This window comes from Columba livia, chromosome 1, assembly GCF_036013475.1.
Source record: "Columba livia isolate bColLiv1 breed racing homer chromosome 1, bColLiv1.pat.W.v2, whole genome shotgun sequence".
NCBI classification, from domain to species: domain Eukaryota; kingdom Metazoa; phylum Chordata; class Aves; order Columbiformes; family Columbidae; genus Columba; species Columba livia.
In genome coordinates, this window is record NC_088602.1 from 137278583 (window position 1) to 137298689 (window position 20107).

General features: G+C 39.5%; 1 protein-coding gene across 1 annotated transcript in view; it reads right to left on the reverse strand.

Moving 5' to 3' along the window:
• Positions 1 to 20107, reverse strand: part of TTLL12 (tubulin tyrosine ligase like 12) — a 28134-nt gene that overhangs the window by 7231 nt on the left and 796 nt on the right. The window contains exons 2-8 of the mRNA XM_005507107.4: positions 13952 to 14127; positions 11772 to 11970; positions 10218 to 10377; positions 9405 to 9538; positions 6204 to 6280; positions 1238 to 1354; positions 936 to 1130 (exon numbers count right to left, since the gene is read on the reverse strand). Of these exons, the coding sequence (XP_005507164.3) occupies positions 936 to 1130; positions 1238 to 1354; positions 6204 to 6280; positions 9405 to 9538; positions 10218 to 10377; positions 11772 to 11970; positions 13952 to 14127 (1058 nt within the window). The remainder of the gene's footprint in view (positions 1 to 935; positions 1131 to 1237; positions 1355 to 6203; positions 6281 to 9404; positions 9539 to 10217; positions 10378 to 11771; positions 11971 to 13951; positions 14128 to 20107) is intronic.

Genomic DNA, 20107 nt, shown 5'->3' on the forward strand with positions numbered 1-20107 from the left:
GACACTTGATGTCTCCCTTTCCTCAGTCTGAGAAACTTCTTCAGATTCAGGAAAAACAGCATGAACAGAGCTGATGTTATTTGTGTTACCTTAAGAGGGTCTGTTTTGTTTATTTATTTGAAACTTCCTATCCTCTGCTTCCCATCCGCTGCATACCCATTGCATTTATGTCAGTCCTTGGCATTAAAAACCCAAACGCTAAGGATACATTGAAGGAGCGCTCTCTCCTGGCCATGCCAGTCAATAACAGGCTACATAGAGGGCAGAACAGCCAAATGAAATGCCTGGCAGGTGGCACCATAAGCAAGCATCACTAAAGAAGCAACATTTAAACCAGAAAACTCCATGCCAGGCCTAAGAGGTTATTCCACTAGCAGCACCTAATGGTCCCTTTCTCTTATCAAAAGAAAATATTTGTTTCCATCCACTCCAAGGCAGTTGCACCAGCAGGAGTTTGGATTTAAAACCTTAAAGTTCCACAACTGCTTTAGGCTAGCACTAAAACTCATTTTACTTTCACAACCCCACAGAATCCAAGTACTTCAAATACTTTCTGCTCTGGCTTAAGTGCAAGAACAACTGCTACCGGTCCCCTGGGAAACAAACCCAACAATTTATTGCAAACGCATTTTGGTTCTTTGTATATCTCAAATATTAGAGGCAAGATCCTGACTAGACAAAAAGCAACAGCTTCAAATCCATATTCAAATCATGGCAAAGCGTCTGTGTTTCAAAATGCATTGCTTAACTACTCTTATGTTAAAGAAAACATCTAAAAAGCTCACACTTCCTGGGTAAAATTCACTTGAACATAAACACAGCAAGAACAAACCCATGGTGGTAACAGCTGCCAACCCCAAAATGTGGGCTACTCATCTTTGAGGAAAGTGGGATGAAGAAAGCTTAAAATGTAAGGAAGTGGAAACACAAGGTACCTTCTGTCACGCTGCTGAAAGTAGCTGATGAACTGAGGCAATTCTGTTTGGAGGTTAAAAGTACGAGGCAACCATCTTGGTCCATCTGGTCCTCCAGCTCGTCTAGAGATGGATGCCAGGCAGTCTTTGACAGTCAGGAGGGCCTCACAAGGGAACTGATTCAGCATTACCTCAGGTCTTTCCTCACTTAGCTTCCTAAAAAACAGAGAAATAGTTGGGTGAAGGAGGAAGGTCAGGGAGGCCTTTGGGAAACACAGTTTTTACAGCAACAAAAGAATTTGCATTATCAGAGGAATTGCAACCTATAATCTTTGAAGTGTGAGAAGTTATAGAGGATGTCTGCTTCTCCCTCGTTGTCCGTGAATACAAAACGGGGATGTGTCAAGTTGTTGAGGACTTGCTGAATGTCTGTGAAAACCCTAGGGAAGGAAAAAAAAAAAAAGGCATATGAAGAAAAATGTGAGTTCGGTTTCTGAAACTGATCAGCTCTTGCTTAAACAGAAGGAAGTTTTAAGCTTGGTTTCCTACAATACCAATACACACTATCTGCAACAGCCGCCTCTTAACCCACAAAAAAGTTTTAAATTGAAGTGGGGCAGATTAAAAAGATCGCATTTTGAGACACAAATCTCAAAGACAGTTTAACTCCTACAACTTTCACAAAAATAGCAATTCAGAAGACAGTGGCTAAGTCCTCAACAGAAACACTGAAATGAATTCACTATTCTACATGAAAAGTCTCTGAGACAGACCTTGTAAAGGCCTCTGTTGCTGGAAGAGCCCTAAAGATTTTGTCATTCACAAGAAAGAAATTCATAGGAAATCTTGTCAGTTTAACTCAGTAACTTCAGGAGACTATTTTCAGAACTTTATACAAATAGACATTTTCAAACAATCAAAACATATGAAAGTAAGCACATTACCTTTGTGCAGGAAGTACACACAACTTTGAGGTTTAATATAAACCCCCTCCCAACCCTTTTAAAAAAAACAAACAAAAACAAACAAACAAACCACCACTCTAGCCAAACGAAAACCTGATACACATTGCAGAACATAACCAAGAATGAGGGAAGATCTTGCAGATCTTTGGAAATTCCCTTTTTAAGTAAAACCAGTACCTTGGCTATCTGACATGCTAAAAATAAGCAGATAGCAATATAGGTTATTTTGATGATTTTACAGCTTAAAGTGATGTCAATTCAGAATTCGGCACGATGACTCAAAAACCAAGACTGACATAGAAAACAGTTCTCATGGTAAGGGAACATTTAAACAGACTAAGTGACTGCTAATTTTTTCCATGAGAAACCACTATATTCTTCTTCCTCTCCAGACCTATTCTTATCAGTTGTGTAACTTTCACCTCTGCTCCTAAACAGTTGGAAGATATATTCCCCTGAGACAGACTTCTCTGAAACAATGAACTGTAAAAACAGCCCATCACAGGGGGAAATATATTCTATAAAAAGAACAGAATGTAAAATGTTTTGCATAGCTCCATGTGTGACATACTACAATGGTTAGACTATTTATGCTGGAGCCCAAGACTAAGAGAGCTGACTTCACTGTAGATGAAGAGAATCAGCCAATCTTGCCCCACTGTTGCAACAGAGCAAAGTTATGTTCATACAGCCCCACTAGCATTTCTTTCTGCAATATATGGCTTGGCTTCTTCTTGCAAGCATGCACACCAGGGGAAAGTATGATGCCAAATTTGATGCAGGACCCAGTAAAAGTTCCACCAAACCCATTTGATACTAAAGTTATCCAAATATCCACTCGTTTGGAGCAACTTTTAGTCCTTGCTGAAGCAAAAGGGAATCAAAGTGGTGAACTGAAGATAAGAGGCCTTATAATGCTGTATCAAAGTCTCAAAGCATCCAACATCCTCACACAAATGCACACAAGAACAAACACGGCACAAGAAATACTAGCATTTAAGTTGCTCATACAGTCCCAGATCAGCCCCTTACAAACACACCCTACAATACACGTTTTCATCCCACAGTCACTCATCCTGTGTAGCTGCACATCTAGCTAACAGATCTTAGTAGAAAGAGGATCATCTGATCTACACAATGGACACGTACTGTTTGTTAAATACACTCAATAAATGGGAACAGCAATAGGAGTTTGAGAGTTTTTCTCCCCTTCTTGTGATAAAGCCCCTTTAGCACAGTATGGAAATATTTTTCCAACATATTGCACCTTTTTGTTGTGACAGAGTGCTGGTATGCTGGCCTTCAGGACTCCCAGCTTCCACTCCAGGCTATGTCAGCAGTGTCTGGTTTCCAGCTCAGTAAAAAATGGTAAAAATAACACAAGCAAGTATAGAGTCTGGTACACTCATTCTGAAAAGCCATGTGGTTGGATAAAACTTGTATAATGTTATGTATTTGGAGTACAGCCATGGTTAGACTTGGGCTAAGGCTGTAAAATTATTTGGTGAGTTAATGGCAAAACCAGCCTGATTACAGTTGCCTTCTCCAGGACAGAAGTGATACCTTGTTTCAAAATCAGTGTTACACTGGAGCTATGAAGAATCACAGATAGGACTCCTTTGCATATAAACTACCAGAGACCTGGAATGCACTTACAGGTGACGCTTAAAAAAAGGGTTTTACTGAAATTAGTGGAAGTAACTCCACAGGGAATCTTTGGAAGCCAGAAGAGTGAGGCTTCCCTCCCCTCCAGTTGCAGCTACAGCAAACACCTTTGAGACCTGTTTCATCAATTGATGGTTCTCACAATTCTTCCAGCCAACAGTGGAGCTGAACTCTAACCCAAGGTATTGAAATGGATTAATCAGTGCTTAAGGCCAAGCAAAAACATAATCCCTGTGGCAAACTCCCTTACTTCAGCCAGAAAGAGGGAACTGTACAAAAAATGCTGCTGTAACAAAGGCCTGAGGCCAAGGCATTTGGCCCTACACAGCATGGAAGGACACCTGGAGAGCCTTGGCAACATCTAATAACTCCCAAAAAGTCTTACTCCACATCATTTCCTAGACATCATTTAATCAGTCAGAGGTTCCCTTCCCCCTTGTTATTCCATGTTTCCAAATACATCATTTAGTAATAAACTCTCACTGTTGGCTGGACACCAGCTACTTTTCTCAGATGAACAGCTAGGTATTCTTTAAAGAAATTGGGGATTCAGCTTAGAGGTGGGTCACCTCCTCTTGCATGTCCAAAAATCAATTCCTGCCCAGTGTTAATCCACTTAAATGCTCTACATCAGCTCTAAATCACACAGAAATACAAGTAGCGACCTGCATTCAGTCACCCCAAATAGCAGGGTTAAAGAATGATTCTGGTACTCTTTTTCCACCAGTTAAGTATTAAAGAAACACAGTTCCTAACAAACTAACTTCTCTTTCAAAAATTTCACACTAGAACACTGAGCTGCCTTTATAAACGCACAGAAGACAATGGTATCTTCTAGAACATATAGTTATCAGAGACTATTAGAAACACCTTTGTTTTTTAGTAGCTTACAGCTATACACATGATTTCACAGAGGTGCTACTCTAACAATGAAAAGCCTGCTTTCTTAATCTTGAAGTCTTGCTAGGAAATTCACACGCCGGAGCCTTCTGGATTATGTGTATTAAGACTTGCTTATAGAACACAAAAACACAGCACAGAAGAAACAGGGGAGCTCAATCTACCTTTGCTAAGTGCAGGAAGGCCACTGAAATACGCTGACTGAGGTTAAGTCTAGAGGGAAAATAAGGCCATTTCACTCATTGCAAGTTTTTAAGTTACTCAATCCATTCTATATGCAATACCCTTAGCATAAAAGTCTTGAGACAGTCAAAAGGTCTGGAAGGCAGATGATTTAATGTCAAGAATGAAGATTTTATAGAAACAATATGTAAAATTAATATTTTTCACAGCCAACACCTATCACTGGGTTTACTGGTCGAATTTCCTTAGGTACTTCAGTATATCCAGTAATAATGCATACGTTTGAAAATTCAGACCTCTGCACTGAAGGATACAGACTATAAGGGCAGGCATGTGACACTCTGATTATACGCATCCACACATATACGTAAAAATACAGACAGATAAGGAATGCATCAAGTCCCATTCTAAGTTTGATGGATGACAGAGCCTCCACACTGCAAAACTGTGGTATTAGCCAACCTATTCTGGACCTTTCATTCCGATATCAATGACACACTGAACTAACAAAGCCAGCTAACCATGCTTCCGGAATGATTTTTTTTTTCCCCTCGTTATACAGAAGTCCTAATAGGAATACTATAAAGTCCAGGATTGAAGAAGGTACCATTCAGTGGAACTGTGCAAGTAAGGTAGTACATGGTACTTAACTTACTCAAAGCATTTGAAGTCAAGCAGTTATGAGAATCAACTCCCAAAGCACAGAGCTGACAAGACCAATCAAGAGTTGTCATCTCATAACAGCTTTTTGGGCATCTTTATATAATGACCAATATATCTGAAGAGAATCATGAAAGATGATCAAGCCCAAAAAGCTGGAAATTGTGTCTTTGAAACATTCAGCTCTTTTATCCACTTTTTTTTTTTTTCAAGCCAGCAATCAGCACAGCTGGATAGAAAAAAATCTCCATAGGGCAGCAGTTACTATTAATGCTACCAGACCTACTTGAACCTATAATTTAGCTATATCAAACTACATGTGCTTGCTCCCCTGCTTTTCAGGATACAGGTTAAACATCTATCTTCCCACTCTTAGCTCTACTTGGAAACAAGATGATAATTTAGCTATATCAAACTACATGTGCTTGCTCCCCTGCTTTTCAAGATACAGGTTAAACATCTATCTTCCCACTCTTAGCTCTACTTGGAAACAAGATGACTAAGAATTCATCCCAGGTTCTAAATTTTGAAACAGTCGGTTACATTCACACAGTGCAGAGAAGCACATGTACCGCTATGGACATACATGCTATAATGCAGAAGTCGTTAGCCTCTCTTACACATTTTAGTTATATTCCTTAGCGAAAAGTGTTACATTATGCAACTTCTCTTTCACCCAGAAGGGTGGCACTTATATAAATAAATCTAAACTTAGTTTTAGAAATTCCGTAAGTGACAATCCATCTACTCTGAAGGACCCAACAGGAACAACCAGTAAGTCGGAATCTTAAGCAAATGGCAACCTATAAACACACCTTCAACTTGACTCTGTTGTTTAAAGCTGGAAAAGGCTGTTCAGCCTCAGCACACTGCTATTATTACACTTGGTAACAAAGCATTGTTAGCAGTTACTTACTTGAAAACTTTGTCTTTACCATAAACTGGTGGGTTTATTGCTATAGGCAGTTTCTCCTTGTTTTCTGCTAAAATAGCCTAAAAACCAAAACAAAACCCACAAAAAATTATGATTATACAGAATAAATGGGCAGCCTTACGTCAAACTCCACAGTATTCAGCAGCTTAGACCAGAATGAATTTTTAAAGTGTGCATAATCAAGCTGATAAAATAAATGATTGAAAAGAAAAATAATCTTGAAGGAGAACTTACAGGTAAAATACTCTGTATGACTCAATGTCCATCCAAGGGTTTTAGTAGCAAGACCTTGCTGAAATTTAGCCTGCTGAAGTTTTCTCAAATTGCAAACCTTTGCAGATGATTTTCTGCAACTCCTTATCTCCATGTGAGTATTTAAATACACATGCACAGGTACATTTGTAGTCACCATAAAAATGACAGTCCATTTGCCTGTCTCATTGGTCTGTTGTCTTTCATGCAAGTGAATTCCACCAAAGCTGCATTTTGAGCAATATGTTGTATAACATGCTGCTCAGGAAAAAAAAAATTCAGTACAAGAGCAGAGACAGAATGGAATCAGAGGTAAGAGGCTATTGGTAAAAAAAGAACAAGAAATATGGCTTCAAGACCAGGGTTTATCAGCACTGTCAAAGCATCCTAAGAAATTCCTGTTTCTCCTATGCATTAAACAAGATATCAAATCAGAGATGATCATAGGCAGTAAAAGCAAAGATACTGTCTTTCCAACAAAATGGAAGATTGACTATTTAACCATAACATTTTATTACAGATAACAAAAAAAAAAAAAAAAAAAGGAAGCTGAAACCTAATTCTGCTCCTGTAAAAATGAGCAAAAGTCTTTTTGCAGTCTTCAGCAGTAAACACGCTTGAAAAATATCACTCCATCTTACACCGCCTCTGACTGGTAAAAGGAAATGTAAATTTGGATCAGTGCTGACACCCTGCCAAACAAAGTAGCTCACAGAAACTCTGGGATGGGAGAAATGCATCTTGAGAAACTAAAGTAGCTGCTGTTCTGCAACAGCTGAGTTCCAGCTGTTGCCAGCTGTCCTCATAAGTTGCAGTGGTGAAATGTCTGCCCAGCCATAGACACACCTCTTTACTTTTAAAGCTGTTAGAGGGAGTAAAATCGTATATAACTGGAAAGCATAAACAAAACCACAATTGTAATCAAAGATCTTAGACATCACCTTCTAAAATAGATTGGACAGTACAAATAAAAATAATTCTTGCAGTCACCTAAGAAATAGGAAGGGAGCCTGTATTTTTAAGAGGAGAAACTACAATTTTCAGAACAGTACCAGAGGATTTATTACTATCTTTTCTGCAACTTGAACACAGGGAGCTGTTGCAGAACAGCAACTACTTCAGTCCCTCCACGAGATACTACTTTCATCCCAGACATTTCATTAGAAGCTGCCTCCCCGACACTGGTTTCTGCAATCATTGCCCCATCACCACCCACAGTACCACTTAAGTTACAGCCTTCGTGATCTGTATTGGAGACCAGAATTAGGTAACAGAAGAAAAAAATAGGTAAAAGTCAAGTTGCAATGTTGCTGTAACAACTCTGTGATTTTTTTAAATAGAACATTGAAGCCTTCGGGTTTATTTAAAATAAAATTACAATAAGAAATACAATATCCTTAAACCAACAACACAGCTCATTTAACAACAAATTATTATTTGCACATAGTATTAAAGCAGTTGCAGAAATTGTACAGTGATAGCAGCAAATTATTTTTAAATTGTATGACTTGCATAAACATTCAGAAGTCTTTTCACACAATTTTATTTCCCTGCAGAACTGCTGGCTCACACATTAATGCTGTAGAAGTTTTCTGCACTTTTTTGCACATGCAGTCCTGCTTATGTGAAAATAGGGGAATTGGAAGTATCAGCAACACTGCATGTCTCCCTAGCCATCTCAGTTTTGGTGTTTAAGGATGTGCTCTGCCCTAAGCTATTCTTCACTGATCTGTCACCAGTTAAGACTTTTACTCTAGAATGTTTAGCTGCAGATTAAACATAGCTCTGTTTGTTGGTTCTGGCATCAATGTGTTGCTGTCATTCTTCTCAACAGCTGAGTGGCAGAGACACAGTAAAGAAAAAAAAGGATGTTTTGAGAAGATGTTTTTAAGGTAGGGTAGTAAAGGAGGACGCTATTTACCCATTTGCCACACGCAGTTCTTCAACTTGACCTGACCATCCCAAAAGAGAATTAAAACCCATGCAATAAAATTGCCTTATCTGAGATCCAGGCACTTTTGCCAAGAGAACACCTGTAAGACATGAGCTTCAGTGCATTACTGTTCGTCATCTATAAATGCAAAATATATCTATCCCTCTTCCAAAAACGCAAAATCCCCATCAACCAATCTGACTTGGGTTACAAGACAGCCTAACTATTTTGAATGTATACCTTTCTTTGGCAGAAACTTCATTTCTGACTATATATTATTAATAACAAGCTGGATCCAGCACTTTTTGCCTATCCTCTATCATAAGTAATGTATAGCTGGGGTATAGATTAATCTTTAGAAGCCACACTTTAAATGCTGTTAGTGGCCAGTACAGTGTCCTCATAGATGTCAGGTTCCTCTTTTTTTAAAATAAATAAATAAATAAAGAACCTCATGTAGATCTGGTTCATGAAAAGGAGATTAAAAATGAAAATAATTTCACATCCTTAAAATACTTTTAGCAGAATGGAGAGCTCAAAACAAAACAGATTAGTACTTTACAACAGTGCCATCAAATTAAAGACATCTCTGCTCTAACACTTAATGGTTCTAAACCATGACATTAAATGAGTGGTCAGGTTGAAAAATATAACCACTCCTAGAATACTAAAATAAATCTTTCTCTAATGCAAGACTGACCAAAAGTGCTACAATCATAATTCCAATTAGTAATCCTATCTAACTGGAAGGTGGGTACCTCACATGAAGTACTTTGTAGCATGCTTATAAAATGAGTTATACAATACTGCAGTAACGTATCAGAAATAGTTTGTGTTGCTTCAGTTTTTAAACACTTAAATATTATGTGTAAGCCATTTCTTATCTCAAAATGCTTTCTTTTAAGCCTAAAAAGGAACAAAACTGGAATTCTTGCAATGTTTTTACACATCACCTCTCTTTAAAAGGAGATAAAATAAGACATTTGTTAAAATTATACCTGGTAATGCTCATCTGATGGCTCTGGCGTAAAACAGCTGACATCCAACACTTCATTAGGTACCCACGGTAACAAAACACACTTCCTGATCAAGCGATCTGTCTCCCCATGTGCATAATCACGAGTTACTTCATCTGCAGCAAAACAAGGAGAACCTTCTACGAACTGCCTTTCATTGTCTACTGAAAACCTTCCTCATGCCACATCACACCAATGACAGCTGAACAGTTAATAATACCACATCTTTTTAAATAAATGCAAATTTAGAGATAGTTAAAGAACTACATTAAAAAGGATATTATTTAGGATGGAAAAATTAGCCCCAAACCATCTGATTTATGTCACTTTAGTCAGACAGCTGGGCACTTGTCTCCTCTGCATGACAGAGGCATAAGTTAGCCGCCAAACCAGGATTAAAGGACTAAATGGCTGGCCTGGTATTTCCCAACTTCAAGTACTTGACTGTTACTCAAAACTACACAGACTTGTAAGGATTTTTTTAAAAAACCTCTCAGATAACCGAAGCACCAGTTTCACTAAGACAGTGATGCAAGATTGAAGTTCTCCATCAAAAAAACATTAACAACATGTTTTGACAGATGAGGGCCTCTATCTCACATAAATTATGGCACTAGAAATATCAGGCAGAGAACTTTTAAATTCGATAGCACTGCAAATATGTAGTCATTTTGGTCTTGAAATACCTGTTCTGTTGAGAAAGGTTCAGCAATTTGTAAGAATATGGTGCATCTTCTGTTATGGGCATAAAAAAAACCCCAAACTAACTCTACAACTTTACAGACACATACTTACCACCAGTTTCAAGGTCTCTCAAAGGCCAGAGAACAGTATAAGCAATTTGTTGAGGCATATAAAACAGAGGTGCTGTTGCAAAGCTAGGCTGATCTGAATGCTGAATGCGTGATCCAAATTCATCCATAATGTACCAGACAGGAACCTTCTCCTCGGCAGTCTGTACAATTAAAGAGAGTGAGACATCCTGCACATATCAATCGCTGGAAAAGCACCACAAGACAGAAGGCACTGGCAGCACCCCCTACACCATTTCTCTATTTCCTGCACTAGCCAAGATTGCAAGCAGGTGGTAAAGTACAGAGTAACACTCCCACCCCTACAACTCTGAGGCTAAGCCTGCCTAGCATCCAGCCACTGCTGGGAACAGCCTGTTCCCACCTCAACTGCACAGGCCCATCCTCTTTCTTATGCTAGTGCTATTGCTTAAAAGACCCACTTCCCCTCTACCAAAGTAGCCAGTTCAGGGAGCTAAACCAGCAGAAGGCTTGTTTGGTTTTGGTTAGTTTTCCTGCATCTATCAGAACAAGTTCACTACAAGGTTGGGTTGAAAGTTCACAGCTTATAATGAATGAAAGCGGAACTTTCCCCCTGCAACAACAACTGGCTGTAAGAATGTTGAGCCTGCAACATGCCTTCCTCTGCAACATGTCATGATAGAATCCTGAATGAATGAGTAAAACTTCAACTGCTTGCTAGCACTACTCTTGCCCTTTTACAGATGAGGAAATAGAGAGAGAAAATAAGGGGGGGAAAAAAGAGGAAAAAGCATCACAATAGCATAGGAAGTACATTGCAGTCCCTACAAAAAGATTTTAACTGAACTCTGAGGGTTGTATTCTCTCAGAAATGGCATGTATGCACTTGAGGGTGTTCGAAGGCTGAAGACCTGCTGGTAGAGTGCTGAAGGACCGCGTAGGGCAAAGGGACCAAACCTGGTACAGTCTTATCCGCACAACCTAAAAGTAGCAGCCCTTGGAGTAAGCTATGTTCAGAAACACTAAGGCTCTACTTTGAAACTAGTTGTTTCTCACCTGAGGGTGAGCTAATATGTACACAGTACAATTAGTTGCCCAATACAAACCAGGAAGTTATTTGACAGTATCAATATATCCCTGGGTTGTATATATTTTCCCAGGTGAGGAAAACTACAAGCACAGGTGCGACGCACACTTTAATGTGAGACAGTTGATTCATGACAGATTCTCTCCTTCACTTTGAGAAAGCTTGAGTAGGAAACCCTCACAGAACATACAAGCAGATCTCTCCATTCCAGCCCCCTTCTTTTGCAGTATCTGCTGCTTTTGCAGCTTCCCCTCTCTACAGAAACCCCCTCAAAGTTCTCATTGGAAAGCTGGTAGCAAGCTGTTCTCCATTTTAGCCCTACATGGCATTTTGCTCTCCTTCCAAGCAGAAGTTTATTCTGAAATGCCTGTAAAGGATATCATTTGTATTGAAAATGTATCTTTTGTTAATAGCCATGTATTGGAATGTCTTCTTCACTCAGGATTGCACAGAACTTTTTAGCATCCTAATTAGGCTTTAGAGACATACCCCTTGAGAAAGCTGGTAGGTTTGATTGTATTTCCACATTTCCCGCAACACTTGCTCAATACTGCCCTCATCTGGGATCTCTCCATGAAAGTCGATTCCCATGAGATTGGCCATTCTGTGCAATAAACCAGGTACGTGAAGCAGTTGCTGGCGGGCATGTTCAACACGGTATGTCCAGGCGTGGTCGATGAGGAAAATGCTTAAAGAGAATTTTGGCAACATTACAACGGTATGTTTTTACACATATATAGCCAAATATCCTGTGAAGAAAAGCTACATTTCTTCTTCTCTTACTCCAGTCACTCCCAGAGTACACACTGTGACAGGCTAGGAACAACTTCCCAGCAGTAACAGTCTGTTTTGGTTTGAGAAAGCTTATTGTGTGTTAGTATTTCCATGAAAATGAGGAGCAAACACAGAACAGGGCACTCAGTTTGTAAGCCCAGTTCACTTTAAAGGCCAGGAACACAGGAGTTTCTTCCCTTTTGATCACTATTACCCCTACAGCATTAATTTGATATTTTTGCCTGAAGAAGCAAAACAATACATTATTTTGCAAAACTATTTGAGGATCTTGTTAGCCATGAGCTCTGTGACATCTACCATCATCTGTAAAACCTGGTGGAGAGAGCTAATCATCAAAAGCTTGTATCATTCGCAATTAAAAAAAAAAATGAGTGTTTTTTTGATTGTTTCTCCTTAGGATTTTTGGGGTGTGGTGTTATCCTCCCCTCCCACCCCCTCAGGTTTTTTTAGAAAAAAAAAAAAAAGTGCATTGTTTTACAAGAATTACCAATCTAACCCAAAACAAAATCATACACAACTAGCACAGCTTTCCTAGACAAGTTTAACCCTTGTTTAGGCTAAATGATTTTTATAAAAAACACAGTTATTCGAACAAAAGGGTTGTCCACGTTTTGGATATACATTCTTACTGAATCAAGTCAGAGAGGAAACTGAATTCTACTTGCTAAAAAACCCCAACAAAACAACGAACAAACAACCCTACCACAATCAATATTTCAGCAAGTTAAAAACGTGTTAGCTACAACACACTGAGTAGCCTTAAAAAATTATTGTATCTCAGATTCCACATACAGAAGAAATCTCATTTAATATTAAAATTAAAGACTCCAGAGAATGCTAAGGTCAAGCTCTTTGGAAATGCGTTAACAAACAGGTATGCTGGTGTTCTGCTCCTACATTCCCACACATCTAGATGCTGCAAAGAAGCTCCAGGATTATCACTGGAGCTGTTCTGAACTTAAAAGTATGTTCTCAGATTTAGAAAGGCAATGACTTAGGTCAAAGCAGGCATGTAAAGGCAGATACCTGTGCTCTATTTTGTTTTCACTCATGAAGGCCAAATTTAGATTGTTAAGCTTTGTATGCTTACCTAAGACCAAAAAGTATTAAAGTTCTGGCAAAAGAAGTTTTACAGAACTGAGCAAAATTGTGTTTATAACTCCAGCAGAGCTGACTTAATCTCACTGCCATTTATTAACGTATGACAAATAGCCTGTTCTATGTTTAAAATCAATAAAACCACAAAAAGCTGTGCTGTAACATTAATCTGTTTCTTATGCAACTTTTTCCTAGTTTTATAGCTGCGTAGTAGTGTCATATTCACAACAGATAAGCTGATTCTGAAGAAAGCCAACAGCAACTTAACGTATTCAACTATATATGCATGCACAGCATGCAATCACACGATCACACTCTCGAATTATATTTTAGCCAAGTGGAGAAAGTTTAATATTCCATGGATAATCACTCTGAAGCGGCTTAGTACCTCCCTTAGCCTGAGATTTGTGAAAGTCACTAACTTCTTCAGGCATTTCCATCCCCAAGGGCAGAGTCTTGCAGATAACAGTTGTTTTTGTTTTCTTGCTGCAGATTTCAAGCCTGCCTTTTCCTTATTTTCTTCCTCAATTTACTGAAACTGATTTCTAAGCATCTTCCTGCATGATTTTAAAAAGAACAATGTTAAGATACTTGCACTCTTAGTACCCTTTGCAAGATGTGCCTCATAGCATGCACCTTTCACTCAGACAGATATCTTATAGCAGAAAAGATGATTTCTGAATAGGATCAAACAAGTTTTAAAGCAAACTGTCTGTATCACTTTAGGGTTTAAGACTACTCAAAGACTGGACATTAGTTCCAAAATCACTACTCACCTATTGGGATTGGAGGCTTGAAGCCCATTCTCGTTTGTTACAATAACTTTGAAACAAGGTTCATTTCCAGGATTTGGTTTCTTTTTAAATTCTTCTTCCATTTCTTCATCACCTTCTTCATCCTCATCCACCTCTTCTACTTGCATGATACCAAAGTAGTCCCCAGCATCAAACACCTGAGATTGAAAGTGCACAGAATATCAAGCAGTTGTTTGAAGAAATACCCTGATATGCATAACACAACACCAAAAGGCATCTGTAGACAATTTTGGCCCGCAATCTGATAAAAACTGGCATTTTCAACTTAACAGATAAACGAACAAAAGTATTTATTCTTTTACATTTTGACAGAGCTGTTTATGAAGTTTCTTTAGTTCATATTGGCAGGAAACTTTGCTGGTTTCTTTGGTACCAATCGGTCTACTGATGATTGTCTATGAGTTAAACTCCTCATAAATAACTCTAGAAGCTGAAAACATAATTTTTGCTCAACTTTGTTACAATCAACAATTTAAGATCTGCAAAACCAGGTATTAACCAGACATCACCCAGGCTCCAGAACCATACTAAAATACAATTAAGGCCTCTGAACAAAAGGAGCTTTTACCACTCCCGTTCTGAAACGGTTAAGAAATCTCAGCGTATTTCCCCCGTTTCTGTACCTACACAAGGAAACATCTGTGCTCACTCACCTTTGGATAAACTGAGAAATTCCTTAAACTGCTCCAAGTTAAGGTGTGTACACTTACCTCTACCAATATGCTGAAAGTGGTTTGTTTGCATTCTTGCCTACTATGAGCATAACATCTTGATCTAGAACCTACATAAATTAAGCAAGTCACTACAGAAGTTTCCATTCTGCCAAAATCTTGTCAAATTGTAGGCTTGCATATCTTCTGCAGAACCAAGATGCTATGGACAACTTTTGTGATTTTGCAGTAAACATGCTTTTAAGAAGAAAAAAACGTGTGAAGTCTCAGAAGTGTTTTTAAATGGTTTCATACGGAGTTATTTTACCAAGTCATTCACACACCACATAACAAACCAGGCAGGAGCAGACAAATAATTTGTCTCAATCTAGTCTCACTAGAAAGCAACAGGGAGGGAGAACGACCTAGAGGTGTGACCTCTAGAGTCAATGGTTTAACATGCCAAGATACACCTAGCATCTGACGCCACATTATTAGAAGTCTTACTTCTAGACATTGACAACTTATTAGCTGCAAAATCCCAGTGACAAGCTCTTATTTGTTCAAGTGACAGTTCCTTCTGGATAAATATTTCTGCTAAGCCCCAACAGGAGGATGAGGAAATCATCTCCATATTTGTAAGGCAAGGCCATCTAGGCAAAGCAGATAGCTGCCTAAAGACAGCTAGCGAGGGAGGAAGGCAGCAGGGAAATACACCTACTCCAGATCTTAAGCCACAGCATGGTAGCATAAACCAGATCCAAGTGAAGAAGTGCCTGAAATTCCCTTTTGAAGAGCAGAGGATAGTATTTTCCTTTGGGCTGGGGAATGGAAAAAGAAGATGCCAACAATATGTTTGCTAACTTCACATACATACTTTTTTTTAGGACAGAGAAAATTCCTTTGCAAACAGACTCACTAGAGATTAAAAATATATCTATTTAAAAAAAAAAAAATCAGAAACTGACTTAGTATCTTACAGTTCAGCAGGCATTCAAATCGCTAGCAGCTCTGATTTATCTCTAGTTTGACAGTTTTGCTAGAAGAGGATAATATTACTCAACAGTAAGCAATATCACAACCTCTTGCTGTTGTAACAGTAGCCACCAACATTTTCTAAGCCTCTGCTCAGTTGCCTTTAAAATTCATAGTCATCCATATAACTGCAGGCAGGTTCCAGCAAAAGGAAGAGTCCTTCCTGTGTGGTCATAAGTGGTGCTCACAATTCATTTTTATCAGGTCAGCTCCTCGATATGGCTCACCAGACAAGTGCTCATCTTGGCCCACAGCAGACAGCAAAGAAGCGCACCATGGCATACACATGTTACACTCCTCCCTGAAGCGACACTTGGCTGCTCCTGCTGCTGGATTGAGAGCTGTCCTCATCAAGCTCACTAGATAGAAGCAGCAGCTAAGTGACTGGCAGTCATTAGAACGTTAAAACAGCAAGTGAGATTCACTGGAGTTCACTTGACACCTGCTACAGTATGGCACTTTGTATGCTGTCTATACTTGACATTCTGTCTTAATGAGTTTGTGAAAGTGAGGACATGAGGTGATTCAGCTGCTGATGTGGAGATTAGTCTCCACTCAGCACATGCTCCACCCACTCACCAAACACCCATGGCAAATGTTAATATCACGTTCTTCTACAGATAAGGTTTTATATTTTATTAAATGTCAACTCAAGACTTAGAAGTTAAGGGGCTCCAAATCGTCTAAGTCAAAATTTTGATCTCTCCCTCCAACAGAGCATCGGTTGCATGAGACTGTAGGTTTTCTTGCATTTAGCAAAAAATCTCCACTTTCAATATCTTTTCAGTAGAATTATGATTAAAAAAAAAAAAACACAAAACATCCTAGAGAACTTATAACCTTAAAAAAAAAATAGAATTTGCTATATTCCTCATCTGAAGCAATTCATGCTTCTCAGAGCAGCAGCTCCAGACCATCTTAATCAGTGGCTTTTTGTGAGGTTTTCATTGGTGTGGTGTGTTTTTGTTTTTTAAAATCATAATTGATAATGCAAACAATTCAGTAGTGAACTGACCAGTTCTGTGGAAGTGCCTGGTTGGCAGTGTGGACACACAGCCTGTTGAGCAGGTGGACAACACTGCTGTCCCTTCTCTCTTCCCTCCTCCCTTTGAGAGAGCCTGTCACACTGTGAACCTACCAGTGCAGCAACTCCATTAAAGGAATCTTAAGCAAAAAACAGCTGAATAAGATCATGCCAGCAAACTGAAAAGTATAACCTTTTGCTTGAAGCAGAACAGGGACAACTCACATGAAGTACTCCACCAGAGTAAGTAATAATCTCTAGAAGACAGCAAAAGGGTAGCAACACGGTGTCACAACTATTTGCGAGCAAAACAGGCCTGGGCAAAATCACTTCCTCTTCATATGCAGGTGCAGTTCCAGCCTAACAAACCTAATGAACCAGAGAATGTGATAAAGCGGGCACGTGTCATGACAATTAGCACACAGGCATCTTCAGCAAATTCCTTTTAAGCACTCTGCAAACTGCTTGGAAGGCCACAGGTATTCTCTGAGCAACAGCCTGCTCTGGAAAAGGAAGTCTGGTAAGTATTGAACATGCTGCATTCCTTCTAGTAATGAATCAAAAGCCTCCATTTCTAACTGGGATGAAGCTCTAAGCAGTCCTTTGTCAGTGACATCTCAGGGCCACAAAAAGCTTGCTTCAACACACAGAAGCCTGTGACATAACTTAGCATATGGCTGGGAAAAAAAAAAAAAAAACAACATACGTGCAGGCACTATATTTACCAGGTTTGTAAACAGACAATACACTTTTTCTTCAGTAACATAAGAAACAACCACTGTATCAGAAATACAATTTTAGGGTTTATAGTAAATTACTACACATGCTTTTATTTACCAAGTTTCTCTCAGAAACACATAAAAGTTTGCTTCCCAACAAACAATGAACGCTAAACGCAAAATAAGTAAATGCAGGTATATCTAGCAGATATACCATGTTTTCAATGAGCAATCCAATCCAATTAATGATAACATGAAGGAAACCCACTCCAGCAGATCTTAAGGTAAAACAAAAACAAACCAAACCCGCTCCACTTCTCTGGCAGGCTTTAAGGTATACACAAGAGGGAGGGTATATTCCATCTGTATTTTGAATCATGTGCGTGTTGGAAAACAGCTGCCTGGGTTGGGTTCTAGAGGTACTGATGCAAGAGAGATTTTTATCTGTATTATGGATGCAAATTTTCCAAGTTCAATGCTAGAAAGTTTTAATCTTCGCAACAGGTTAGGACAAATGAAAAATTCCTCCCACCTTCACACATTAAACAAAGGAACATACTATGTTCCTTGTTGCACTGAATGTATTTTTCCCCTCCAATTTTCTTTATTACCTAGACCCCCAAAATATTTTCAACCTTTCCTTTCATGTCTTTTTCTTTCTTTACTGCTGCTCCTCCAGCCACTCCACACGGGCCAGTTCTAAGTAAGGTACTGCAGTTCTGTCTTTGCCTCATCATGAGCTAATTTCCCCTGGACAACCCAGTCTTCTCCATATCCTTTTGCCTTTCCTTCTAGATAAAACTCAGAAGCTGCAACAGTAGAGACAAGTACCATCAGCAGCCTAGTTTGTCCTCCTAAGCACACTGAAATAATTAAATCTTTCTCTCCACGTGTACTGGAACGTTTAGTAGAAAACAAGATGGTCAGCCACCACTGCAAGCAAAATGAAACGAGAAGAGCAGCCTGACACCTTGGGGCATATGCTTTCTTTATCCTGCCTTTCTCCACCCCAGCCTCTGCAAAAGGATTAGGATTATGGGTCTCTTCACTCTGTTCTCTTACCTTCTACATTTCATACCCCCCAAAAGCTGGTAACATGCAAGAACTTCAGCCATAGGACATAAATCTGAAGCATGTGTAACGTCACAGGAGAATTCTGAAGTTTGATAGCTACCTCTAGCTTCACAATACTGGCATATGGCGATGCAACAGCTTGCAGCTTTGGGTTGCCTTGCCAGGTTTATACTGCCTTCTATTTCATACCATTCCAGTACATCCCTTCTCCACCTTCCTATTTGAGCAAAACGGTAGATATTCACTTGCTCCAAGTCACTTGCACGTATGCTTGTTGAGGGAGGTATAATACAACAGGAAGTTTATGACTGGGCATATGGTTGAGTTAATGTAGATTCATTTTCTCTGTAATACACACGTATTCCTGTTATTTGCAGTACCAGACTCGCAACAGCTATAAAGCAGCAGGAAGATATTCAGACCTTTTGTGACTGTATGTGCTATGAACACTCAGATTATATGACTTTATACGCTTCCCTCCTGTCCCAGCTTTGAAGCTGAGATAGGGAAAACTGTTCAAGTAATTAGAAATTAGTTTACTTGTACATGTGTGTTAAACTACAGTCTCCCTCCCTCCTCACTGTCCTATACCTCCTGTTCAAACTTCTCATTCTATCTCACTTGTTCTTCCACTGCTCATCATGCCCACCTGCACCCCATCACTAGCTCCCTTTTCTTCCACTCCCTGAGGTTCCCATCAGATCTCTCTCTCTCCCTACGACTGAAAGTTCACCTCATTCTTATTTAACTCTCTAGGTAGACCCCTCCAGACTCCCTGGAGAGCTCTCAAGTCTCCAGACAACTAATTTTGAGTTGTGTCTGTTTCCTGCCTCAGTTCCTTGTTCCTTCACTCCAACAAATCCAAGACAGCTTTCCTTGCCACTGAGGCTTGCTGCCTACACGCAAAACAAAACTTCTCATTTCAACTTCTGACTTTAAGAGCTCTTTATCCAAAATTACTCCTTTAACTTTGTTACTCTTCCATCTCTCATCACAAATCTCCAGGCAGCAAGCAGGTGGTTGCTAAAAACAGAGGTGAAAAGGGATTCTCTACCCTAGAGGGTGCCTGTGCCGCACACTGCCTTCAGTTCAGGGCCAGGTCCAGAGACTGCTGGTGTCAGCTTCAGCTGAAACATACCCAGCCCCTGCAAGGTATGGTCTGAATGCCACCTGGGCACAGCTACAACAGAGGAACTCAAAAAGGCCCACAAAGGGCAATGTCCCTAAATTTATGTCATTAGATCTGAGTGGTTATTTTACAAAGGCTTAAAACTTGCCCACAATTTGGCCTGATAAAAAGTCACACAGCACCACTGGTCTGACATGCTCTACAAAGCAGCCCTTGCATTGTTATTGTTTTAACCATTGCCAGAACATTCTCCTACCAACATTCCCATTCTCTGCAAGAGCTGAATGGCTTTTACTCAGATCAGGACTAAATGAATAAACCAACTTGCCAAAAGCACTCCAGAAAACAGCCTTAGAGAGGTAACTTGGGAATACGCAAGATGAGCTGAGTTAGCTCTGCACAGTTATAAATGATCGAGCACAGGGTAGACCAGCACGGAAGCAAAGAGAGCTGAGCAAAAAAATACCAGATAAAAGCCAACGCGAA